The sequence below is a fragment of the Neolamprologus multifasciatus genome, chromosome 1 (genome assembly GCF_963576455.1).
Source record: "Neolamprologus multifasciatus chromosome 1, fNeoMul1.2, whole genome shotgun sequence".
NCBI lineage: Eukaryota > Metazoa > Chordata > Actinopteri > Cichliformes > Cichlidae > Neolamprologus > Neolamprologus multifasciatus.
In genome coordinates this window covers 25,765,317-25,792,264 of record NC_140439.1, presented here as the reverse complement: position 1 = coordinate 25,792,264, position 26,948 = coordinate 25,765,317, and the positions used below count along the sequence as shown (strand labels likewise).

The following is a 26,948-nucleotide window of genomic DNA, read 5'->3' as shown; positions in this document are numbered from 1 at the left end:
TGAAGTATTGGACTGCAACTGTTAGTTTATTTGTGATATCTCAATAACTTAGCTAACTGGGATATGTAATGGATAAGACTATGTGCTGGTATACTGCAGATTTTAATGGAGGTGCATTGTACATTTACTTTGTTTTTCATGGGGTTTTTTTAAGGTAGGTACCTGTTTTCTTAATAGTGTGACTTTATTCTTGCTTCATCATCTGTTCACTATAGACTAAAATAAATAAAACAATGCAGGAAGCAGATTCACTGCAATGGTTGTATCCTCTTCTCCCCACCCTACTCATTCTTCCACATCTTTCCATGTCTTAGTAGGCTGTCCTCTCCCCCAAGGCAGATTTGTGGGCTATTCTGCTTTCCTTTCCCTGTTCCTCCATCACAACTGACACACAAAATGCCAAGCAATTCACTCAAGTTGCCCACCATGGAAGGCTGATTGCCATCCCCCTTCTCTCTTGCTGGGTGGCACAGTTAGACCACTTAATATCAATATTCTCTTTGTGGTAGGAGATGTGGGGGCAATTGCCCTGACTGCCAAAATAGTTGTGCACACACACACGCTGACTTTTTCAGGCACGCAAGCCTAGCATAAGCACACACACTGGAAACGCAATAAGTGGGACATAGGCTAAATACAAGAACACTGACGCATACACACAAGTGCACATGTAAACCTACACGCACTGGCAAAATGGGCAGAATGGGGACATGTAGAAAAGGAGTTGCACACACATTTGCTGTAGAGTTAGTATGAGGAAAAGAAAGCCTCCAGTCGCCCATGCAGGCAGACACACACTCATGCAGAAAGCAGATACTCGTCGTCTAAGTGTGGCCTTAGGCTCGCTGAGTGAGGTGGGAGTTGAAACTGAGGACCAGAACACTTTCAGATTTTATTGGGTTTTTTTTAATGGCTTGGAAAGAATTATACTGCACTTTACTGAAAGACTGCACCAGTACGGAAACGGAGAACGCAAATGGGGAAGTGATACATTCAAGTAAATTTAAAAATTCATTTGAGGAATTTACAACGTACTTGGAGTCACATCACAGACCACTTATCATAAACATTCAAATTAGCAGTGATATTTGTGGCAGTGAGCCACAGTACCATATGAGCCGAATCAAATCCTAAACTGTCTTTTGCAGTCGCTACATCTCCAACTGCAGAAGTGAGGGAGAGGTTTTAAGCTGCTGACAGTTGCAGCTTGTCTTGTTTGTCTGTCTTCTATATTAAGCATGAATACATGTTTTGCTACATTAATAAGGATACCTGTTAACACTGTCATTATTATCAGTTAACATCGGAGATAGCATTAGATGGCGTTAAAGAATTTTAGAAGAGTGTCAATCCATTATATCACTATCTCACATAACATCTTATTTCTGAGTAAAATCCTTGCAGTGAATATGACTCATGTCAGACACTTGAAACTCTCCAGTTTCAGCTGGCACCACCTGAACATATGTACTGTGGGGGTTTTTTTTTGGGGGGGGGGGGGGGTTTGGGGGGGGGGGTTGTTTGTTTGTTTGTTTTTAAACGCAGTACAAAAAAGAAATTGAACGCTCTCACACAGTCATTAAACTTTATATCCTCATTTTAAGGCCTAGAAATTTTTCCAGGCAAAGTTACACTGCAAATAAAAGTGTGTGTGTGTGTGTGTGTCTTTTTACAACATCTCAATGTAGAGGATGCAAGTGTGTGTCATAATTATTTTTTTAAATTGTATATTAATCCGTTTGATTGCTGTAAACACAAAACTGCTGAAGTGATACTCATGCGCTGTCTAATATCACACAGCTGAGGCATGGTACCCCTCCCAGGCAGGTGAAATTGGTGCAATCTCCCTCTGGCTGAATGTTCATGCACTTTGACTCCAACAGTTTCAAGAGATGCCTGCTGATCCTGTGATCATGTTTTTGGCTTTCTTGGAGATTTTTCTTTTTACACAAAGAATTACTGTATCTTAAATTGTCTGCCAGGTTCTAATTATTTGCACCTAACCCTTTTATTCCAGTGTGGCAAACTTAAAAGTGTGATAAATACTTTTTTTTTTCATGTTAGAATAAGAACATCTCCTAATAGTTCTGCCTTCAGTCTGATGTGTAGTTTGGTAGATGCGATTTGTATACAAATCTGTCTATAATTTATTGATTAATCCTGGTAACATCATACAATGTCCTTAGCAGAGGTAATAAACAGCACAACTAAAATCCAGTTCCTATATTTCCACTGACTGGACATATTTGATTGGTTAGATATTTAGCCAAGCCTTCACTCTGGACTTCCCCATCATGTCTTGAGGTTTGCATGTTATTCTAACAGAAGTGTGTGCTCCTGTGTGGCTCCTGAAGCATCTTAGAAAACACTGAAGAGGCAAGATTATGTGAGAATTTCTTAAATATTATTACAGCCGAATAAAATGATCATTTTTCTAGATCAGTTTTCATACCATTGGGCACAATGCATGCTGCTCATTAAATAGATTTAAAAAAAAGAAAAGAAAAGAAAAGAAAAAGAAGCATGGGTTGCAAAATTCATGAAGTTGAGTGGTGGCGTGTGCACACACTCACATTTGTCTTTGTGCAATACGCAAAACTGTGTCACACGTCTCATGCACCACTGCATCCATTTACTGGTGGATCATCTCCAGTGTGCAAATCTAGAACACGGCAATTGAGAACGATCAAAACATACTCGCAAGGCCTGACCTCACACAGAAATGAGCATAAAACACACACTTGCATTTACTGGTGCATGGATATTTTCACAAATGCTCTCTATATGAGGATGCACTGTAGTTGTTATGATAAGCAATCAATGCAAATTTACTGTTTTGTGTCACACAAACACATTTTTTCCTTTACGCATTTGCACAATGCAGTGTTATGTGCTGTCAAGCAAATGTATTGTTTCACCACTGTAGTCTTCGCTCATTACTGCCATGTTTCTGCTCTGATTAAGTTCGTCTCTAGTAAAAGATGCACTGAAAGCTCTGTTTTAGTGCTTTCAGATGATATGAACTTTGACTAAATGCAGGTCACTTCACACGCTGCTCACAGTGCACACAATGTTATTAAAACTTATGAGTGCATCTGTGAAATAGTATTAAGTGCACAAGTTAAAATGTGATTGTTTTAATATGCAAGTAATAAGTATGTATGAGGTAAATTTTCCTTGTAATTTGTTTTGAGATCTTCTAACCAGCACCATGAAGGTCAAAAGTCATCCTTAAACCGTTAAGTCTGTCCCTACAGGGAACAGGGTATATAATCTCCCATGTGTGAAAAGCCCTGCTGTTTGTTTGCTCATTTTACTGACAAATGGCTGTAGCTCCAGCCTTCAGTAGTCTGCCTTTGCTGTCCCCAACTTCAAAGAGATCTGTGGTAATATGATTGCAGCTGTACATATTTCATAAGCCTCTAACTGCTGATGAAATACTGAGTAGTAGTGTAAGTTGCAACTGAAAGATTATTTGCTATCCTTCTCGCTTTCCCTCCATCCCCTTTGATGTCTATTTCTGGCTAAATATGAGCCTTCTTGTGTGTGCTGCCGATAGCATTTAACGTCCTGAGCCTGTGTGTAAATGTATATTTATAAGACACTGCATGTGTGTTAGGATCATCCACATACATGTCATGTTTAATAACAAGCTTTGCATGCTGATTAACACTGACTTTAGTGTTGAATACCAGCAGCACGAAATGTCAGTGTTTAGAGGTATTGCTCTGAGATTAGGATATCACTTATCATTTACTTTGCACAGTCAGTGTTTTTATGTCAAAGAGCTTTGCATAGATGAAAATACTGGTGTCAACATTTTATTTATGCAATTTTTGTTCTTTTTCTCCTCCAAAGCCTTTTCATCCAATGGTAAACCTGGTGTGCAGTGCTGATCTGAGGATGTTCCTGTGTGCACTATACGCTCCAGTCTGCACTGTGTACGGCCACGTTTCCATGCCATGCCGATCCCTTTGCCAGCGGGCCAAGGATGAGTGCCACAAACTCATGGAAATTTTTGGCGTAGCCTGGCCAGATGATATGGAGTGCAGCAGGTATGAATCTGCTATATTTTAAATCAACTTAATACTTAAAGTCTAAAATCTTTCATTAGTTTCCTTCCTTGTTGCACCTTTGTAAAGTTTTTTTTTTTTAAATTTAGCTTTATTGTCATTTTAGACTTGCTGAGATGAGGTACATCTGACTGAAACTTATGCTTGATTTATAGTCCTGCATTAAATCTACAGCATATATGCTACAGGGTACAGGTTTAGAGCAATGTCATAACCAGTGTTGGGACTAACGCGTTATTAAGTAACGTGTTACAGTAACTACGTTATTATTGTGGTAACGAGCATGGTAACTAGTTATTATGCCAAAATCAGGAACGCGTTAGTCGTTACTGGAATTTAGATAGGATCGTTACTTTGTGTGGTGGCTATCGCGGAGCTTCCACAGATTCAGTAACATTAGCAAGTGGTGGAGACCAGCAGGTGGATGAGGGAAAGGGGAGGCAGGAGGAGGAGAGACCCAAGGCGGCCACTGGTGTCAGGTGAACTGAACTTTAGGCAAGAAGTTATGACCTGCAGTCTATCTGGGTCAGATATAAACCAAGTTTAGGTGGAGTTTATTTTCGTTGTGCTGACTTTTTCCGTACTGCGTACTAGCTAGCATGACGGAGTTTCTATACAGCTGGGTGGGTGCTATGATGTTGATGTTGAACTTTATTTTGTTCATAAGGTTAGTTAGTAGAGTTGCCAACCGTCCCGTAGAAAACAGAATCGTCTCGTATTACGAAAATATTAGATAGAAAATATTACGCGTTTTGTATTGAGGTGAAAAGGAACACAGTTTGTCCCGGACCTCAGCTAGAATGGAAAAGACACAAAGCTGGAGCTGCACAGCTGCCTCTTCTTCTCTCATTCTCTCCCCCTCCCTCTCCTGTTTCTACTTCAATCATGAAACTGATCAATGATCAGCTGATCAGCTTTTCTCTCTTGTTTGTTTATCGCCCACTTTGCGCCAGAAAGAGGAAACCAGCAGATGTTGCGCTAAACAACAGCAGCATGTTTAAGCTTGATCAGCTGTTGTTAGAATTTATTTAATATTAATTTCTAGTATCAGCTGATGTTTGCTGGAGCCACAGCTGTAAAAGCTGCTGGTCATTATGTCGGTTTGGTTATCTGGTGAGAGGGAAACATGAAGATGAAACCAGGAGATGTCCTTACTGAATCATCAGAGCTGAACAGGTGATGGAGAAACGGGTTTACGTTTTAGGTCACATAAATGAGTTGAAGGGACGTTATGAATTGTTTCTGAGAGACAAATAACACCAGGATCCTTTTTCTACCTAGCTGACAGCTGGTAACTGTGCAGGGGCGGGTCTAGCAAAGTTTTGCCAGGGGGGCCAGGTAGGGCATTAACTGGGAGAGGTGGGCACAAGGAAATACTTTTCTTTCTTATTCTCATTTAAAATATCTAGCTTTTAAAAAATAATTATCTGAATCTTACAACAAACAATTGATAGAATGATACATATATACCATCAAAACTGTGTACATCACTGTCACAACAGCGTTTGTTTTCATTCAAAGGCTTTATGATTTTTCCTATAATGGTGGGCCGGTCTCTAGTCAAAATCCCCGGGCCGATTTTTTTGTCCCAAACCAGCTCTGTATGCAGCTCATCTGCAGTCTGGTGTTACCTACATCTTCCTATTCGGAAGGCAGAATTTCCGAGTTCTGAGTACAATCAAAAGCACCACGACTGCAGTTTTTGTGTTGGATGTAAAAAGCGCACATGACGCTGTGACGTAGGCTAGAATCATGCCAGTCCATGAACATAGTCCATGCGTGGAATTTCTCTTGTGGAGATATGCACGTTATTTTTTTCTTTCTATTGGTAGGTGGCACAGTGCACTTGTGGCAAGTAAGCAAGCTAGAAGACTGGCAATCTTGAGGGGTATCCAGTTACGGAAGCAACACATTAACAAGAGAATTCTGAGAAAAACCAAAGTTACTTTCCCTAGTAACTAGTTACTTTGAAAGTAACGAGTAACTTGAAGTAACTGAGTTACTTTTGATAGAAGTAACTAGTAATGTAACTAAGTTACTAATTTAAAGTAACTTACCCAACACTGGTCATAACTTAGATAACTCTATGTAGTGATTTCTTACCTTGATGTAGATTATAATATTTTTCCTGAAACTGCTGTGTTGATGTAGCCGTAAGGTCATTGTGGAGGCTGTTGTCTTTATATAATTTCTTTTACTTTTTTGGGGGCAGGTTCCCAGATTGTGACGAGCCCTATCCTCGTCTAGAGGACCTGCTAACAGGCTCTGAACCCACTGACCAATCATCAATGACCGTCCAAAGAGATTATGGTTTCTGGTGCCCCAGAGAGCTCAAGGTCGACCCAGACCTGGGTTACACTTTTATGGGCAGGAAGGACTGTTCTGCCCCATGCCCCTCAATGTTCTTCAACCAGCAGGAGCTCACCTTCATCCGATACTTCATTGGAGTTGTTTCCATTGTTTGTCTGTCTGCAACGCTCTTCACCTTCCTGACATTCCTGATTGATGTTACAAGGTTTGAATAGCTGAATGTAATTTCTTTGAAAGTATTAGTATCGTTGCAGTGGAGAAAGACACAAAGTCATTTTCTTTTATCTTCCTTGATAGGTTCCGGTACCCTGAGCGACCAATCATCTTCTATGCTGTGTGTTACGTCATGGTGTCGCTGGTGTTTTTCCTGGGTTTCCTGCTGGAAGGCAGGGTCGCGTGCAACCCTTTCAGCCCTTCCCAGTTCAGAGCATCCACCATAACACAGGGCTCACACAACAAGGTTTTTGCTAATTTTTATGGAATCTGGGGGAAAAAACTGCCCGATTTTAAAATTGTCGGCACATCAGTGATGATTTACTGGGCTAAAAACTTCTAAACTAGATTTTAAATTATTTCTTTTGTGGTTGAATAATGAGGTTGACGGATATTTATTTAGCAATTAATAAAAATAACTATGCTACACTTTAAAAATGCTGTCTTATTAACTTCATTACTTTATCTTTATTACACAGTGCAATTTTCTATTTACTGACTTAGAGCGCACACGTGTCATGAATTTACTTTTTACTACTATATAGTTGAAGATTTACAGTTTTGATGACCTTTCCCAAATGATTAATTGATCAGAGGTTTTTCCTCCTGTGTTTCTCTCTCAGGCATGCACCCTGTTCTTCATGGTTTTGTATTTCTTCACTATGGCCGGCAGTGTGTGGTGGGTCATACTGACAATCACTTGGTTCTTGGCTGCCGTGCCTAAATGGGGCAGCGAGGCCATTGAGAAGAAAGCCCTCCTCTTCCATGCGATTGCCTGGGGCCTCCCAGGGGCCCTGACCGTCACCCTGTTGGCCCTGAATAAAATCGAGGGAGATGGGATCAGTGGAGTGTGTTTCATAGGGCTGTATGACATAGACGCCCTGAGGTGGTTTGTTCTGGCTCCGCTCTGTGTCAATGTGGCGGTGAGTACAGTTCAGGAGATAAATGAGTGAGTGGGTGGATGAAAGAAGTGGTGAGTAGGATGGATGTGGTGTGAACCGATTAATGACTGCATGAAATAATACAAGTGTGGACATTGGGAGAGATGGATTGGTTAGTAATGATGGGTGGGTCATTAAATGTCTTTTAGACCTGTCTGTCAGTCACCCAACCTTTAAAAGAGTATTTTAAAGGTTCACTGAGCCTTAACTTCTTGTCTGTCTTCTGTCAGGTTGGCGTCTCCCTGCTTTTAGTGGGCATTGTCGCTCTGAACAGGGTGCGCATGGAAATTCCCCTGGAGAAGGAGAACCAGACCAAACTAGTCAAGTTCATGATCCGGATGGGAGTGTTCTCTGTGCTGTACCTGGCTCCCTTGTTCACTGTGATTGGCTGCTACATATACGAGCACACATACCGGAAGATCTGGGAGAAAACATGGATGGAGAACAACTGCAGGCGTTATCACATCCCATGCCCATACAAGGTAAAAGGATGAAAATAAGAAAGTGCACGATGTGATGGTGTTAACCTCACTAGACAAACTATGTTTCATTTCTTACTAGATGATGTAATAATATAGTGAAACTTTAGAGAAGACACTATCTGTGCTTGTTAAGACGCTGCATGTGTAAATCATTTTACAGCTGCCAGCTGTTGTGCTGCAACTTTATACTTGGATAGCCTGTCTTAAGGAAAAAAAAGTGTCGGAGTAGCTAATCAAATTTGGTAGTCTACAGTCTGAAAGCACATGCTGCCTGTTTTCTCAGCTGCAAACAAATATCAGAGCTCTGTCACTCACAGTTTGTCTGTGCTGTCACACTGCCAAAGTTGAATGGTGAAAATCCACAGGTGCTCTGTTTTGAGGAATCTGTGTTTTTCTTTCCTTATTGGGGAGGGAGCTTGTCTGTGTCTCAGGAAAGAAAAGTGTAAGACTACTAAACATATCATAAATAATGAGTGAACAACACACTTCTCCAGTGGAAGGAGTTAACATCAATATAGCTTCCATTCATGCACTCCTCAAATGGTCAGGATTCCCAAGTTGTGAAGTCATCCCACTAACTTAAGTGCGTTCATGTGTTTTTTTTAAGTTGGACTGAGGGGACAACATGGACCGGGAAAAGGCAAAGTACTGCAAAATAAACAATAAAGTGTTCATAGCTGATTTTGATATATAGTTACTTAACCTGTCTGACAAAGATTATCTCTAGAATTATCATTTTTTAACTAGTATAAGTTGGTGTATTTGAACAGCACCTGGCTCACAGGTAGTAACTAGTAAAGGATAATTTTTTTATGGAACATAATTAAAAAGAACATGTTTGTCAGCCAGTCAGTAGTGGGTGTGTGGCAGAGTCTGTAGAAGGCAAAATAACCCAAGAACACGTGCTGTAGCTAAGTTGATCTAGTTCAGGAAGCTAGTATTCAAATCAGGGCAGTGAGCAAAAGAGACCTGAAAGGATGGAGCTTTTATAACCAAGCTCACTGGGCCCAGGTTTAGTTCATACAGCCAGTTACTTCGATTAGCACCTGTAGAACAAATCACAGCACAAACCACAAAACACAGACACATTCACCACCTAGGGGTCATCGCAGTTACTGTTAGAAAATAACTAATATGCAATAAGGGAATGAATCAAACTTTTCTTACAACTATTTTCAGCAAGTTATTTACTTTTATCTGCCGGATTTTAAGAAAATGCAACTCACTTAGCCAAAAAAAAAAGGAAAATCATGTCTGTTTTCTCCGTCTGAAACTCGGTTTTTCCGATCTGACCTCACATGAATACACAATTACTCAAGAATGGAGCTCAACAGGTTTTTTTGTTTTTGTTTTTTAGCTTTTTTACAAGTTAAGCCTTGCCACGTTCTGTAGGCCAGAAATGTTTGAAAACACGAGGGAAAAACAAAGTCTCATTTAAAAAAAAAAAGTCCAATCAGATAATTTTTCTGGTTAGCCAACATTTTAGCTAGTTTATGTTAGCCACTCGGTTCTGAGAAATAAAAACAAAAATGTACAATTACTAGTTTAACGTGAAGATGATTTTTAATTGGTATCTGGAACCAGGTTTTATTCAGATGAGCTCTTACCTTTGTTGTAGCCAGTGATGTCAGAATTGATTACAGTAGTGGGAAGACATTTAGGAACTACAACAAGAACACCCATGCTTACTTAATGAAAGAAAGCATTGTGGTGAAGTGGTTAGCACTTTCTCTGCACATGTCCTGATTGGCTGGTGCCTTTCACTGTACAGTTGGCATGTTCTCCCTGCATGGGCTTCTTCCCACATTCCAAAGAGACACACGTCACATTAACTGGTGATCCTAAACTGGCCGTAGGTGTGAATGTGAGACCCTGTGGTCACCTGTCTCTCTGTGTTAGCGACCTGTCCAAAATGTACCATGCCTCTTGTCCAATGACTGCTGGGATAGGCTCCAGCCCCCCGCGTCCCTAAGTTAAGCTGTTAAGAAAATGAATGGATAGATGGATTATTTCATGATCAAAGGCCCAATCTCAATTCTCCCCTTCCATTTTTCACTGCAGCTTAGGGCAAGGTCGTCCTCCACGCTCTGTTTGGGGGGCTAGATGACCACTATCCTTCAATTTCCCAAAGAAATGGGATACCTAAGGGCCAAGGGTGGGAGCTGGGATTAGGCCAAAGATGCTGAGTGCTTGGTTGAGAGTGGGTAAGAGCTGGCACTTAGTTGTGTGTGCGGCTGAGTGAGTAGGTATTTGTGAAGGAGGGGAGCAGAGTGCGGCATGCATCATTAGCTCAGCTAATATAGCTCTCAAGACCAATTCCACAAAAAAAAAAAAAAACTCTCCCATCTTTGTTTTGCTCCGTTTCCTTTTCTCTTTGTATTTCAGTTAATTTTCTCATGCTTGCATCTTTCAGCCCCTCTGCTCCCTTGGCTGCTTAGTCACAGTCTGCTGCCAGTCCTCCATAAGGGCTTTATCGTGTTTATGAAGATGGGTGGGAATGCAGTGATTCATATAGTCCGGTGCTAAATTATTAACCAGATAATTGTGCACAGTGCAGACGCAAACATACTCCATCCCTCCCTGTGTGTCAGTCAGTTGGATGCCTGCACACTCACACATACACCTTTACTTCATAAGGCTTTGTCATTGTTTCCATCACTTGTCACTATGTGTGAGTGTGTCTGTGTGTTTGTGAAGATCATGAAGATCCCCTTTATGTCCTATTACAGCTCTGGAATTTCAATATTGCTGTGTGTTATGTGATCTTTGCCCGGGGGTTTTCTGTGTGTTCTGGGAGAGGGCGCAGTTGCTTGTTCTTGGATAATTGAAGATTCTTTTGTGGTGTCAAAGTTCATTTGAGTTTCTTTCTTTGTGTGTGTTCACGGGTGGTAATTTACTGAAGACCCAGGGCTTCTCGTTTTATCTGATGATCTAAATAAGACACATTTCATCTCAGCATGGGTGACAGAGACTTAAGCTAATTAATAAATGCAAATTCTTCTGGGCCTGGATTTCAAAAACAAGAAATCTCTTATCTCACTAAAAGGCTCAGCTGCTTATGGAATTTACCCTCACTGTAGTGAGGGTAAATTGCTTTAATAGCATCTTTAGGAAGATTTTTATCTCAATTTAAAAAAGAAAATTTAAAGAATTTGATATCTTAAAGGCCACCTAAAGTACAATATAATGGTTTTCCACAAAAACCTTTTAACACAGTACTCAATGTGTTTGATGGTTTCCCAGAGTGAAATTTTATCGGACAGATGAAACCATAATTTGGGAGTGAACGACACAGCGTTCTGTTTGTTGTATTTCTTAAAAATCTGGGATTTATATTCAATAAAAAGAGGACCAAGAACTGCTGTAAATCTCTGCCCTCTGCTGGGAGATCCATCAAACAGCTCGGTTTGTCTAGATTATGTTTGAGGATTTTAGTTTGTTAAATGTTGGTGGATCCAAAGCTTTTAGCATATCTTTCATGTTTAGTTGTCGAGGAAATATTCTACTGCACAATTAGTCTGCCTACATTATAATCAAAGTCTTTGTTCTCTTCCTCTCTCTCCTCTGCTTCACTTTACTCTGTGTTTTTAAAAACTCCATGCTGTGCTGATTAGATGATTGCATCATTAACGTGTGCATTTTATTTTATTTTCAGGTTGAGGAGACCAGCAGGCCGGCCATGGTTTTGTTCCTAATTAAATATCTGATGATGCTCGTGGTGGGGATCCCCTCTGTTTTCTGGGTGGGCAGCAAGAAGACCTGTTTTGAGTGGGCCAGTTTTCTACATGGACGCAGGCGCAAAGAGTAAGAAGAGACTGTGTGTCTTTTAATGTTTGAGAGAATTAAATTGAGTTTATCACATCTAATTATGCACTTAGAAGTATCTTGTACTTTGTTTCACGTGCAATTTTCCTTCCCTCTCAGTTGTTCAGGGGTTTAGTATCTCTACTGTATTTCCTTTTGTGGTGACACGTTGCTATACAACAGCACATTAATCATTAATCTTCCCTATGCTGTCCTTATCAACTGTTTTCTTGTCTCTTTCCTGTATTTCTTCTTGAATCCTAAATGTCTTCCTACTCCTTCCCCCCCAATCTGTCTGCGACTTGTCCCCTCTGTAAAAACTTCCCACCTCTGACCTCCTTCACCTTTTTCTTTCTGCAGCAGTGGGGTGAATGAGTCTCGCCAGGTGCTGCAAGAGCAGCCGGACTTTGCTCAGTCTCTGCTGCGTGAGCCCAACACCCCCATCGTTAGGAAGTCCAGAGGGACATCCACTCAGGTAGGACTGCAAAGACAACAGTGATTTAAAAAAAAAAAAAAAAGCAGGAAGGAATTATTTATAAGTGCCGTGGGAGTAAAGTTCAAACATGAATGTCCACAGGTTACGGCTCTGAGCTCATTTGAAACTGATGAAAGGAAGAGAAGACTGAAATGAAAGATCGTATCTTGTATGCCTATTGCAGTCTTTTTTGTCAGCATCTAGAAGCTTTGATAAAGGTTTAATCAGACTGGTGTTTTCATGTACATATTTCTTCATTGATGATATTTAGCCGCATCATCAATGAAGCTTTTCAACCCCTGTGAACCTGGCTAGGTGTCTAAATAATAAAAGTAATAACCTGAGGCATAATCTTGTCATTAGATTTGAGTCAAGATCCAAAAGATATGAATGTCTTATGCTGGAGTAATGTACACAGAGCCTTGAGCAAGATGTAGCCTTTTGGATTTGAATATTTACACGTTGTGCAAAGGTGTCGGGTGTTAAAATAAATCTTTCATCTCAGCGGTTTCAGCGCTACATGTGTTTGATCTCTCCTCCTGTAGGGTACTTCCACACACGCCTCCTCCACCCACTTAGCTGTTCTAGACGACCTTGATGAACCAGTTAGAACTCACCACGGGCACCCCTCCTCCACCAGGAGTAAGGCCAGCAGCGCCCACAGCAAGGCCAGCTACCACGGCAGCCTGCGGCGCACTCGAGATGACAGGTAGACCAGGAAATCCACGATGCTCTCGCTTCCTCTCAGACGATGTGAATCAGTCGAAGCTCAGCTTTTCTTTCATTGCTTCTCCTCTTAGGAGCGATACCGTGGTTTACCGAGGTACAGAGGACCGCAGTTTCCATGGCAGCAATCCACGTCTCGACCATCCGCTCTCCACTCACAGCAGCCTCCATCAGATAGACAGCCACTCGAGGCACAGCAGCCAGCGAGACGTGTCTGTGGCGCCACCTACCCTCATCACACATGGAACAACGGCGAGTGACGGCCGAGCGGCTGAGAACGAAGGCGCCAGCGCCTGAGACACTGGATCAGTGAAAGGATGGAGACGTGAAGCAGATACACAGCAGTCTGTTTGTTGTTTTCTTTTTTGAGGATGGGGAATGTGTCTCTGAGTGCTGTGTTGGTAATCTGTGGTTGTTTGTGAGCAGTAACCATGACTCCTCTAAATTTTGATGGAGTTTGGCTGTAATGTGGACCAGTTTGCTCACTGAATTATTTTGAGTTTACACCTGGTCTGCTTGATTCAACAGGCTGAGCCAACAGGAATAAATCCCCGTCCTCTTTTGGTGACACTCGAGACATTATTCAGGAAAAGCTAGCAATGGAAACAAACAGACACTGACAAAGGTGTATCTCAGTCTGGTTGATAGTGGCATCATCCATATATTGGTGATCATCTTTCAGGACCTATATGAATATAATGTTAAATACCCAAACACTGCCGACTCCACTGCTCTGGATTGCAGCTCTTAATGAGTGATGTTTGTCTTTGCGTGGCTTCAGAAAATGGAAAAAAAAAATGGGCCTATTGTGAAATTATGGACCTCTCTGTGGTTTATTGAGTTATTTTTATACTGTGAAGTTTGTCTTCTGCTGCTGGAAGCTTCATTGTGTGTGTGTGTGTGTGTGAGTGAGTGAAAGTGGGAAATGGAGACATGACTAGTGATGTGTTTTTAAATTTTAATTCTCCCCTTGAGCTTGAAGGAGGGAGCTGAAAGACGAAACGTTTTCCAACCATGAATGTAAAAAGGGTTGTTTCAGAGAGTGATCAAATATGGCCATGGCTGTAACGGATGATCTGTGCTCTTATTTACATGCACAGATATTTATTTCAAGTCAGCCAAAAAAGTATTTTTTGAAGTACTGACATATACAATATAAAAGATGGACATAGCTACCATGTAATCACCCACTAGTTTGTGAAGTCCCACCTTGAAGCTTCGATGAGCCATCTTGCTGTTGAAACTGGATGTGATGGAAGAAAGCCGGTTTGACTGTGAAACTACACTCATTGGCTAACATCCTGTCAATCACAAGTTATCATTATTATTATTATATCACAAGTTATTTTTATTCAGCGTGATCTCAAATGAGAGGCTGAAACAATAAACCCAGCAGAAAAGTGTTTCCAGAGGTCATCTTAGAAAGCCCCAAGGTTTTTTTGGCTACCACAGCTATCGCCCCCTGGTGACCATAAAACAGGTTGCAGGTTTAAGGCATTCACAACTGGAAGCCACGTCCATCTTTTATACTGTCTTCTGAACTGTCTGCACTGAGACTTGAACCTGGCAAAGAAGCGATAAGGAAACTTTTTAAACAAGCGAGATAATAATTTACACAACAAATGCATGCTCAGTGTTTTATAAGAATAAACGAAATAGCAGGTAAAAATCTAAAATATGCCTCCTGTGGCTTTACAATCTGATTAACATACAACCCCGTGTTTTTTACCCTCTGAAAAAGAAAGCTGATTGACGTTAGGTAAGAACAAAATCTGTGCATTCAAACCCCATGGCTGCACAGATAGGACTGTAATTTTAAATTTAAAACAGATAGTAGTGCTTCACATGGGTTTCCTTTAGGAAGGAAGTGGATTTTTTTTAATGCAATAATCACCAATGTACTATATAAACACCAAAACTGCTCCTGTACATGCTCTGTGATCATCTGTAGTCCTGTTCCTCAGGCTCAAACTTGCCCAAAGAGGTGCAGACAACTGACAGTCCAACATTAGAAAAAGAAATGTTCATTGTGCTTCATGTTCTCTGACATTTATTTTCTACTCTGAGCAAAAGGAAATGAATATTGTTTCATGTTCATGCAGCTCCGTTTGGTCCCTAATCCTAGAAACCTGATTAACCTACCTCACCTGGACCCTCAGCTTTCTCTGTACCTGTACATTCATGTTACTGGGTGCTGTTTTTGGAAAGGAAGATATTGATCCTAAACCTAACATGATCAGTTCTGATAAAAAAAATAACATGTGGTGCTTATTTGTGAAGAATCTCATCTCTCCTCGCCGTAGAATATCTGTAACTGTCTTTCTATCCCACAGTCTACCTCTTCAGTTGAAGCCAGGCTTATCCTCTGCCTTTCGCCGTTGCCTCGCTCCTCTCATCTCTGTCTTGTTTTAAATTTCTCATGAGCAGCTACGTGCTGTCAGCTTGTCTGCCTGCATATTTCTTGTACATAGATTTATTTTTTTTTATATAAATTCTGTACTATGTGATGACTAATCTGCCTCACATCTGCCTCTCCTCCTGTAAATGTGCCCACGCTAATCTTTTTTTGGACCTACAGCAACTGTCTGTACTCTTACAAGTCGTGACTGCTTACAAACATCAACCGTTGTGCTTTTTACCTCCAAATTAGACGTTGCAGTGAGAGATGCTGTCGTAAATATGTCATAAACTCAACATAAGGAGAGACGATCTCGCTCAGCTGTTTGACATCTTTTTCTTGTTCACTTACGTTAACATTAATCCCCCACAGTGAGACACGAGGAAGATTTCTGTCATCCAGTGATACAGCTTCAAAGTGAACTACATTAGCTTGAAAACACAATGGATTTTTAATGACGCTTAAAAAAATGTGTAAGAATTTTGTGAATTTTGAAACTTGAGCTGTCTTTGCCTTTTAATTTATTTGCAGTTTGGAACTGTAATGATGTCTTATACATGCAGTCTAATAAACTTTTTTTTTTTTTAAACAGACTTCACTTGTAGTTACTCTTAATAGTAGACTTGCATATACATTGTTGTTAACCAAGCGTACTAAAATAATAATCCACCGGAATAAACTTCATTTTACAGACAAAATGTACACACTGTGCATGTAGTGTTCATTAATGGGAACTAATTCTAATCTGTTAGGCCTCATTTCTAACCCCATGCTCTTATTCTTAAACTCCATTAGAGTAGCTTTGCATGATTTATATTTCAAAACAGCCCCTTTTGATTTCACTGAGCGTTTGCAGCCCCTCAGTTAATTTGACTGTTAAAACGAGTGAGTAGAGCTGCTGTGCCTCAGATATTAGATATTAGGGATATCTGCTCTCGGTGACATCCTTCAGAGCTAAGAGTAGAAAAAACTGAATTCTGAGGTTTTGGCTCTCAGGTACCTCATTATCTCAATGGTTTTTCCAGCTTTAACACAAGCATGTACCATTTGAAAAGTGTATATGACAGAAAATGAGGAACATCATAACAGATCCCCGTCATGTTTATTTACCCAAACAAAGAATTTAGTTTGTAAGAACCTGGGTCTGCTCATTTCATACCCTCAACCGGAATATCTGCAGAGTTGCGAAATTAAAGTGTCAACATAAATGTATACTTTCCTAAAAAATAAAAACCCTGGTCAAGACCAGATTCCTGATCGTTCTCGTTTCCGGCGGACGATGGCGGCCACATCTTGTTTAAGCGTAGAGACACTCTGTTCCAGCTGCTCCGAGAAGTCTCTCAGCAAATGACTCTGCTCATCCACAAACAGTCTGAGCCCCAGCAGGTCTGACTCCTCCTGGAAAGCACGCACATTAACATCCTGCATGATGTGCAAACAGGAGTGTTATATCCATGGGCAGGATTCAATCTGTTCAAGTGCAATTTATCAAACGTTTTGGTAAATTGCTATAACATCAGCTCCCGTTCTCGGAACCATATTCAGTAGTCAATAATCAATAATTCTTTTGGCCTTAAACAGTTTTCACAACAATAACACTTGCAGATCCTTCACAGTGCTTCAGTTATCATGCATCTATTGGAGGCATAAGCTAAATAACTACAGCGCAGATGTAATTTTCTAAACGCAGCAGCTCAAAATTGTTCACTCTTGGAGCTAATAATGTGATAAAACAGCAGCATGGAAACAGGTCAATATTTCATTCTGTGCTGATTCACTATTTTAAGGATTTTAAGCATGTCCACATTGTAGTAACACTAACTCATGCTAAGACAGAAGATAACACGTGAATACGTACGCTGGGCCTGTGTCTGCGCAGGCGCTGCAGCTGACCTCTTACTGAAGTCATGCTGTGATAGAAAACCTTCAGAGCGCGGGCAAACTCTGCATCACAGCTGGGACGCACCGAGCGACTACGCGCACCCTCGCCACCTAAAACCAGAAGAGAGAAATGTGTGTGTGTGTGTGTTTCTGAAAGAGCAAGTCAAAAGCTTCCAAAGTGATATGTGTGGTAGTTTTTTCAGTTCTTTGGAATAGAAACCACAAACTCGTGTATGTTTTAGTTACCATTTCTGGCTGTGTTGAGTTGTTCCCTCAGACTGTGATTCTCTTTCCTCAGTGATTCATTAACACTCTTTAGTTCATCTAAGTCCTGCTGAAGAGCTCTTACTGAACAACTGAGGTCTGAGGGGTCTACAGGCTGTGATAAAACACACACACACTGAATAAATGAGACAATAAATAACTCATGTCAACGTAAACAAGTACTCCTAAACGTCTAACTCACTGTGTTTTCTGTTGGACTCGACTCATCAATGATGAAGATGCCATCTGCAGTCATCCGCACACCTTCCAGTGAAGACTTCAACTGAGTGCAGCCCTCTGGGATAGAAAACAAGCACTGAGCAGCAATTTTTAAAGAAACTTTCTATTTCAGCTGTGGCTTTTCTTAAATCTGCACGAGAAATTTAATAATGTGATGTATAATGAACACACGATGAAATTAAAATCCAGTTTAAATGTTTAAATCCCACTCGGTTCATTAAAAAAAATTAAGCATGTCTTGTTGTTATAATAGCTATCACTGAGTTCATCCTCACCTTGAAGGCCCCAGAGCTCCAGCACCACAGCGCTGCTCTGCAGGAAGTCTAGCAGACGCTGGGAGGTGTGGAGGGAGGCAAAGTGGACTCTGTGATCCAGCAGAGGATTCACGTTGTGCCAAACAGCTGGAGTGTACAGAGGCTGGCTGCAGTCAAATAACCTGAAACTAACAGAGTAAGGAGATTAAGTAATGTCGGAGAGAAGAAAGTATTTCACCACTCTCTTCTTTTAGAAGACGACATGACTGGAGACTTCACGCTTGAGTCCACGGTAGCTTTTCAAAAGCTAAAATTATTAACAGCTTCCTCTATGTGCCAATAAATATTTACCAGGTTTCCATCTCCAAGTTCAATAGGATTTAATGCACTGAGCCACATGTGCCTTACCCAATTTGAACACCTCGATTGCGGGCCTCTCTGATCCAGCGTAAGCCACAACACTGATCCAGGACCAGCTGGAAGTCTAGTCGTCTACCTAGTATCTCTGATGGGTCAATCAGGATGTCATCCTCACCCAGAGGGCTGGAAAGTGCGAACATCTAGTTACTGATATACCTGTGCACTGAAGGTTTGTGTGTCTGTGCATGTGTGACATACAGTCCAGTTGAAGAGCAGGGCACCAGCTGTGTTTGTAGAATGCCTTCCTCTGTGCCCTCTGACCCCAACACCTGCAGACCGGGATCATCACCCACTGACTTTATTTAACTGTCATCTGAAAATACTTTTAGATGAAGATGCCAGTGTGTATGGAGTATATCAGTTTGTACCTCTAGCTGCTCTTCCAGAGGGATGCGGAAGGCCAACGATTGGAGCCAAAGGTGGGCAGTGCCCAGGAGAAGAGGCTCAATTGGATCCCAGAATGGGTCCTTATCTCTGGGTAATGTTACTGTTGACAGCCCGGCTACTTCCTAAAAAAATAAAAGTCTTAATAATAGAGTTACTGGTCTGGAAGTGCTGACCATCCTAACAATATGTGATGTCAATATAGCATATATATATATATATATATATATATATATATATATATATGCACATGTTTTATTTAGCTTAAACATCTGCAGAGATGTAAAGGTAAATACAAGCCAACAAACATCAACATTGTTCTTTCAGCTAACATACATTGTCTCCGCTCTGCTCTGCCAAATGCTGCTGGTAAACCTCTTCCATCAGAAACTTGCGGTTAATAAACTTGGCTTTGGACCACATCCAGACCTGCAGAGTGCATGCAAAGATTGTAATCTTTCAAAGTGACGCTCCAGTTTACACAAGTGACAAAACACCCCGTACAGGGACAGACCAACCTGCTTGGTTCCCTTGGAGGTGACTCTGACAACGATGTCTTTCTCTAGATCGTGGCCTTTTGAATCTGACAGTGCCAGATTTTTAATCTCCAGCTTGAACTCCACACCCTGCAAACACAATGCAACACATGGCCAGAATCTGATGACGCACAGGAAACCAAAGATATTTGCTTTCTAGGAACACGTTAAATACAGAATTTTTCACCCAGAGGCCGTGTGTTACCTTGCTCAATTCCTGGCTCATCTGGTTGGCCTCAGCCACCATGGGCATCAATTTGATGTAATCAAAGAAGACAGCTAGCAGACTGGGGTCTGTCTGACTCGATCCAGCACTGGACTCACCTAAACACATGCAGATGAATAATATAATGAGTTCAGTGAGTTTCCTTTAAAAAATAAGAGCCCTTCCCACTCACCCAGGTGGATGCCCTCAGCTGCAGCCAGTTCAGACTGGAAGTAATCGTAATCATAGCGACTCCAGTCATCCCCGCATCTCTCTGATGGATAACCAATGAACAGGTAGGTACAGTTGGAACCCAGAATGAGGCGATCCTGATAAAATATATATATATATATAGTGTATACTTTAACAGCATGTCACACAACCACATCATATAATTGAGGTTTGAGTCAAGACCCACCAGGTGCTGCAGCTCTGTTGCCTGGGAAACAGGATTGCCATTTACAATAACCTTTGTTCCTGTCATCGGGGTCAGCGTTACCCTGCGCTGTTCATTCCTGAACACAGCATGACGTTCCTGGATCCTAACGCACATAAAAACAAAAAATGGGACTGATCCAACTTTTTCCCAGCTCCGTATATTTTTAGTATTGGACTCTGCTGCAGTGGGTTTGCATTATTCACACATCAAGATAATCCTTACTTATGTTATTAATGGATCTCCTCTCATTTTATGGTTACCCAGCCTTTAACAGCTTTTGATTGGCTGCCCCTCACAAACAATTTTATGTAAGACAGAAAACTGATGTAAAGAATATTTAGACCCCATCAGTGTATATGCATACAGAAGAAAAGACAATTTTCTTATTCTTTGCATTGATGGCAAACTCACCCTAGACCCTTGATACAAATGGACCGTGGGGAAGAGTCACACAGTCCGATGTCCCATTCCCCTAAAGATAAAAAGATTAACATTTCACCAAACGTTAAAATCTGCAGAACATGTTTGTTACATTAAGCTGTTTAAGCTATTTAACTATCTGGTATTGTCCACCTTTAGTAGCTTCTTCTATCAGGGAGAGAACCATACATCTGGCATCATGGCACAGAGACAGAGAGATTCAGATGGACTAACCCTCCTGGATGAAAAGCTTCACCACCCCTGACAGCTGAGCATCCTCGTTGATGTTCAGGATGTAGGGATGCATCTGCATCATCCTCCTCTCCTGCCAGTGAGGACGAGGGAAACAAAAAACATCCATTTAAAGACACTACATACAAAACCTCCATCAAATGCATTTGCAGCCTTTGCTTGTGTGTTTTGCGTGTCTGCATCTACGTATGCATCTATGCGTGCACCTGTGTGATGTTAGCATACTGTTGCTCCCAGTCTTTCAGGGCCTCCTGCACATGCTGCTCCCATAGAGTCTGAATGGCTCTGATCTGAAGCTCATTGTGGGTCAGCAGCTGACGGAGCTCCTCTGAACACACAAAGATACGAGACGACCTGTCAACAGCTCTTGCCGGCTGAATCCCATTCTGCTGCATTCAAACGCTGATTCTTACTGGTCTCGTCATTCGCCCTGCGTCCCTCCTGGCCCAGACGGCTCAGACGCTGCAACAGTCTGGCGTTCTCTGCCTTTAGTTCTTTAACGAGACGCTCGGTGGGGCTCTCGTTCACCACTGCACGGTTCTGGATACGCTTTGCCCTGAAGAAGTGGAAAAGGTGGAGGGACAAGAAGTTAGTTGTAGAACGACATAAAGGAGAGGCCAAAAAGAACTAAAGTATGCTTATTGTACCTCTCAGCGTAGCGCAGCGTGGAGAGAGACTCCTCATAGCAGATATCAGCAGGGCTCAATGTGGCAATCTTAAAAACAAATATATTCAATTTACTTTAAAAGCATCTTCCAAAGACTCAACCTCGTATCAAATGAGTGTCCGATACCATAACAGTGCGACTGTTGCCTCCCAGTGCAGACTGCAGCAACTTTGTGAGGGCCGAGTCTCTGTAAGGAATATGGACGACCTTCTTCCCCACCGCAACATCAGCCAGGGAGCTGGAGGAGAGATGAGGGAAGAGTGTCAAAAATACTAAAGTAAATGCAAAGTAAATCAAGTCAAACAGCAGGTCACCTGATGACATTGCCCAGGGTGGTGAGGCTCAGGTTGATGGCCGTGCCCTCTTTGAGCCTATCAGCTTCTGACCCCGATGAACGCTGACGCTCACTGCCAGCCAGGTCCACCAGGTTTATGTTGGACTGCTTCGTGATGCTCTCTTTAGAGAAGATCTGACAGGAAGTTACAGCCATTTACATAAATGTAGTAGATTTATACAACATATGTTTGTTCTTGTATTAATTATGTTAAGAAATTGGAAAAGTGTGCACAGAACCTCTTTACCTGTTTGAGCTGGAGGATAATGAGCATGTGCGATCGGCTGCTGTTGGCGTTCATGTGGGTGGCGGCAGTGGTTCGAGTCCTCGTCCCCTGCTCCATCAACTGCTCCACCTGCAAACACATTTTTCTGAACAAAAATATATTTTTGGGTTTTTAGATTAAACAGCAGCATGTCCCTTTGTATGCTTCGACATCGCCCAGTGTGGTGGGGCTCAGACTGATGGCCGTATCCTCTTTAACTCTGTTAGTTTCTGACTCTGATGAATGCTGATGCTCACTGCCAGACAAGTCCAACAGATTCATGCTGGACTGCTTCGTGAGGCTCTCTTTGAAGAAGATCACAAAGCATTTAATTCCCTAAAGATTCTAATATTAACTGCACATGACTGCAACCTTAGCCTTTGGCTAGTGCAGTTGTTTGGTATGGTTTGTATTCTTTTTCCATTCATCTCTCTACCTGAGCTGCAGTCTCGCAGGGGACTGTGCGGAGACCCTCCACATAGAATCCTCGTTGCTGCTCCTCTCTGACTCTGAGCCCGCCCGGAGTCCGAGACGCCCGAGACAGCAAGTCAACCACCTGGACAGAGAGGGGAGGAAAAGGAAGAGTCAGGAAACATAATAACATCGTAGCATCATATCCAGAGAAACGAATTTGCTCCAACACCACCTGCTCATTATAGATTTCCAACATACTGAAAAAGACCTGCAGGGACATGAGGAAAAAACACATTTTAGATCATTTACACACTGAATCATTCACAGCATTCTGCATCGTCTTGTGTTTTTCCTTCACCTGACATTGTCTGTTATCCTGGTTTTCTTTGATGGCTTGAAACAACCGGTCGCAGAGTTTAGGAATCAGGCCTTTGTTAGGCCCATAACCCATCATCGAGTAACTCTTCCCTGAGCCGGTCTGACCGTAGGCTAACAATGTGGCATTATAACCCTGCGCATGTAATTTTAGATCATTTGTTATTAAGAGTTGAGACATGAGATAGAGAGTATCAGATAAAGACTGAGTGCTACCTGCAGCGCATTTTCCAATATTCCTTCTCCCAAATCTTGGAACACGCTGTCCTGGGAATGGATGATATCTCATGAGATGTAAATTAATTCTTATTAATCTTATAACTCACTTCATATCCATTCAGATTTATTCTGCCCAAACCATCTAGATTTTATCTTGCACAACACACTCCCAGCTCATTTATGACCTGACCTGGTCAGCGTATCTCCCTCCTGGCTCTTCAGGTACATAGATACCCCTGTGGTCTCTTGTGAAACCGCTGTGGGACCAATAGGCATAATCGAAACAGAAAGACCGTCGGTTCTGGGAATCCCGTGGATCCTGGATGGTGATGGAGCTCGAAACCATGGATATGATACAGCGACTGCCCGCATCCCTCTCTCTCTGAGTGAAGGAAGAAAACGAAAGAAGATGAAATGGAGAGAGAATAAAAAGTGCTGGGAGAGCAAATGGTTTATAAAAGCATTTATTTTAGATTTCAAGGAAAATGTGAGGGTAAGTGGAAAGGAAGGTAGGAGACACAATAACACACAATTTGAATTTTATGAAACAGTTTTCACCAGACTCAGTACAGTCCTACTGGGGGACAAGGGTCAGTCCATATATACAGTGGGGCAAAAAAGTATTTAGTCAGCCACCGATTGTGCAAGTTCCCCCACTTAAAATGATGACAGAGGTCAGTAATTTGCACCAGAGGTACACTTCAATTGTGAGAGACAGAATGTGAAAAAAAAAAATCCATGAATTCACATGGTAAGATTTGTAAAGAATTTATTCGTAAATCAGGGTGGAAAATAAGTATTTGGTCAATAACAAAAATACAACTCAATACTTTGTAACATAACCTTTGTTGGCAATAACAGAGGTCAAACGTTTACTATAGGTCTTTACCAGGTTTGCACACACAGTAGCTGGTATTTTGGCCCATTCCTCCATGCAGATCTTCTCAAGAGCAGTGATGTTTTGGGGCTGTCGCCGAGCAACACGGACTTTCAACTCCCGCCACAGATTTTCTATGGGGTTGAGGTCTGGAGACTGGCTAGGCCACTCCAGGACTTTCAAATGCTTCTTACGGAGCCACTCCTTTGTTGCCTGGGCGGTGTGTTTTGGATCATTGTCATGTTGGAAGACCCAGCCTCGTTTCATCTTCAAAGTTCTCACTGATGGAAGGAGGTTTTGGCTCAAAATCTCACGATACTTGGCCCCATTCATTCTGTCCTTAACACGGATCAGTCGTCCTGTCCCCTTGGCAGAAAAACAGCCCCATAGCATGATGTTTCCACCCCCATGCTTCACAGTAGGTATGGTGTTCTTGGGATGCAACTCAGTATTCTTCTTCCTCCAAACACGACGAGTTGAGTTTATACCAAAAAGTTCTACTTTGGTTTCATCTGACCACATGACATTCTCCCAATCCTCTGCTGTATCATCCATGTGCTCTCTGGCAAACTTCAGACGGGCCTGAACATGCACTGGCTTCAGCAGCGGAACACGTCTGGCACTGCGGGATTTGATTCCCTGCCGTTGTAGTGTGTTACTGATGGTGACCTTTGTTACTTTGGTCCCAGCTCTCTGCAGGTCATTCACCAGGTCCCCCCGTGTGGTTCTGGGATCTTTGCTCACCGTTCTCATGATCATTTTGACCCCACGGGATGAGATCTTGCGTGGAGCCCCAGATCGAGGGAGATTATCAGTGGTCTTGTATGTCTTCCATTTTCTGATGATTGCTCCCACAGTTGATTTTTTTCACACCAAGCTGCTTGCCTATTGTAGATTCACTCTTCCCAGTCTGGTGCAGGTCTACAATTCTTTTCCTGGTGTCCTTCGAAAGCTCTTTGGTCTTGGCCATGGCGGAGTTTGGAGTCTGACTGGTTGAGGCTGTGGACAGGTGTCTTTTATACAGATGATGAGGTCAAACAGGTGCCATTCATACAGGTAACGAGTGGGGAACAGAAAAGCTTCTTACAGAAGACGTTACAGGTCTGTGAAAGCCAGGGATTTTCCTTGTTTGAGGTGACCAAATACTTATTTTCCACCCTGATTTACGAATAAATTCTTTACAAATCCTACCATGTGAATTCATGGATTTTTTTTCACATTCTGTCTCTCACAGTTGAAGTGTACCTCTGGTGCAAATTACTGACCTCTGTCATCATTTTAAGTGGGGGAACTTGCACAATCGGTGGCTGACTAAATACTTTTTTGCCCCACTGTAGATAAGGAAGAGACAGCTTATGAAAACTGATCACTTTGTTACATTACCCAAATCCACAGAGCATTTTTTTCTTTTTGATTTTATTTATTAAATCGTGCTGCATCTGTCTGCTCAGACTGAAATCACTAGCCCTGTGGATTTAATCTACTATTTACCATTGTAAATGTTAAAAGAAGCAACAGGATTTATCAGGGTAAATAAAGTATGCAGTATATCAGTGTGGGTAACACCTTAAGAATACAAAATATGACTATTTAAAAAGCAGACAGCAAAGGCTTACAAAAGAAAAATAAATAGTGGTTATTATAGAAAACATCAGCACACTGACCTTGTTGAACGGTCGGACTCTGACAGCCACTTTGACACAGTCCTTACTGTGCATGTCTGAGACTTTAGCCCTCATTGTGCAGCAGGCGAGTATCGGCACAGGACACGGGCAGACCGACTGATCAGCTCCCTCACTCAGAACAACACAATGCTGTGTCAAGTTACACGGTGACATGAGCTCAGTCGGGGCTGTGTGACAGGAACGCTGGTGTACACTTTAACCTGTTTAACTAAAAACATGGATCAGTTTGCTAAGAGATGGAAGCAATTTTAAGAATGGAAATGAAAACAGAATGGCAGTTAAACAGATCCTTGTCTAATGTTATTGATTACTAAAGCACTTCATACAGCTCTAAAAACATAACATGTGTAGAAAATACTGCTACACATTTTATGATCTCTGACTATTCACTAAAGTAATGATCATGAGAGTTGTTATGGGTAGAAATATGCTTTTCTTTCTTTCTTTCTTTCTTTTTTACCCTCTCCTAGCCTCTCTCAGCAAGATGGACCAGAAGAGAAAAGGCTGGTTTCACTTTCACCTCATCTACACTATAAATTATAAAAGAGACACAAAAGCCCTGGGGGAGTACACAACACACTTACACATGCTTTTATACCAACATCTAAGCCTTCTGTGAGATCAAATTTCACAGCAACAGCTAGTGGCAAGTGCCGGTGTAAAGATGCCAAAATCATCCCTTTTTTGTTGGGGTGTTGTGGTGGTGAGGGTGTAAAGCTCGACTGACTTCCAACCTCTGAGGGACCACAGGATGTCGCCTGTGTTATTTATGTTTTTATTTTTTGCTTTCAGCTCCTGTCAGTGGCTGTCAGCAGTGTAAACTGACATAAACAGGATTTCTGTTTGTGGTTATTTCATTCATGCATTCAAAGACACTTTTCGCAAATTGTCTTTCAAAAAAATAAAATAAAATAAAATAAAATAAAATAAAATAAAATAAAATAAAATAAAATAAAATAAAATAAAATTAAATTAAATTAAATTAAATTAAATTAAATCCAATCCAAAATGAGCTGAAGCTATCAGGAGAATGTAAAAAAACTCTTCTGTTACTTTATCCAAAATGTATATATACAGACTGAAACTGAAGGGCTGTGTCGTAGTGTGTAATACCCATTTCTGCCACAAGATGGTGGAGAAAGCCAGGCAAGACATTTAAAACTATTCTTGTAAAAATTTGGGGTTGCGGAAGAAGATGGGGATAGTACAGTGGCCCTGAGAGGCCAAACGGACTGCAACTTCAGAAAACGGGTGTTTTTTCTTTGCAGCATTTTTCATTTTGCAAGTGTTTTTTGAAGTTGCAGTCCGTTTGGCCTCTCAGGGCCACCGTAGTGATAGGTCTAAAAATCAGTATCAAAACCTAAAAGCACAGTAATGCTACAGTCACACCCAGGA

The 26,948-nt window shown here is 41.6% G+C and overlaps 2 protein-coding genes across 5 annotated transcripts in view; one reads left to right on the top strand and one right to left on the bottom strand.

The window, feature by feature from the left end:
• Window positions 1–14,375, top strand: part of LOC146525853 (frizzled-3-like) — a 33,097-nt gene extending 18,722 nt beyond the window's left edge. For all 3 annotated transcript variants that reach the window (XM_085168276.1, XM_085168282.1, XM_085168291.1), the window contains exons 3-11: window positions 3,859–4,055; window positions 6,286–6,588; window positions 6,681–6,843; window positions 7,220–7,519; window positions 7,768–8,019; window positions 11,675–11,823; window positions 12,184–12,298; window positions 12,844–13,007; window positions 13,099–14,375. In XM_085168276.1, coding sequence (XP_085024402.1) covers window positions 3,859–4,055; window positions 6,286–6,588; window positions 6,681–6,843; window positions 7,220–7,519; window positions 7,768–8,019; window positions 11,675–11,823; window positions 12,184–12,298; window positions 12,844–13,007; window positions 13,099–13,321 — 1,866 coding nt within the window. In that variant the 3' untranslated portion in view covers window positions 13,322–14,375. The remainder of the gene's footprint in view (window positions 1–3,858; window positions 4,056–6,285; window positions 6,589–6,680; window positions 6,844–7,219; window positions 7,520–7,767; window positions 8,020–11,674; window positions 11,824–12,183; window positions 12,299–12,843; window positions 13,008–13,098) is intronic.
• Window positions 14,376–16,661: 2,286 nt separating this feature from the next.
• On the bottom strand, window positions 16,662–26,449 carry kif28 (kinesin family member 28). Of its 2 annotated transcripts, XM_085168258.1 has the most exons (21): window positions 25,533–26,449; window positions 21,699–23,373; window positions 21,511–21,622; window positions 21,365–21,432; window positions 21,131–21,273; window positions 20,924–21,045; window positions 20,700–20,790; window positions 20,457–20,517; window positions 20,025–20,148; window positions 19,800–19,935; window positions 19,607–19,725; window positions 19,384–19,491; window positions 19,202–19,294; window positions 18,850–18,990; window positions 18,680–18,750; window positions 18,470–18,604; window positions 18,083–18,249; window positions 17,770–17,864; window positions 17,550–17,682; window positions 17,281–17,414; window positions 16,662–16,820 (listed from the first exon to the last, which is right to left on the bottom strand). In XM_085168258.1, exons 2-21 carry the CDS (start codon window positions 21,872–21,874, stop codon window positions 16,662–16,664), a joined length of 2,388 nt encoding a protein of 795 aa, XP_085024384.1. In that variant the 5' UTR covers window positions 21,875–23,373; window positions 25,533–26,449. The 2 variants fall into 2 exon arrangements, with proteins under 2 accessions (XP_085024384.1, XP_085024392.1); XM_085168266.1 differs by lacking the exon at window positions 25,533–26,449 and having other exon boundaries at window positions 21,699–23,590.
• Window positions 26,450–26,948: the final 499 nt, after the last annotated feature.

Coding starts and splice junctions, on each gene's coding strand:
- kif28 (XM_085168258.1), bottom strand. CDS start 21,874: ATGGCTGTAACTTCCTGTCAGATCTTCTCTAAAGAGAGCATCACGAAG. Junction 18,605..18,679: donor CCCTGCTCTTCAACTGGACT/GTATGTCACACA, acceptor CGCACTTTCCAG/CCCTCTGGGTGAGGATGACA. Junction 17,415..17,549: donor ACTCAACACAGCCAGAAATG/GTAACTAAAACA, acceptor TTCTGGTTTTAG/GTGGCGAGGGTGCGCGTAGT.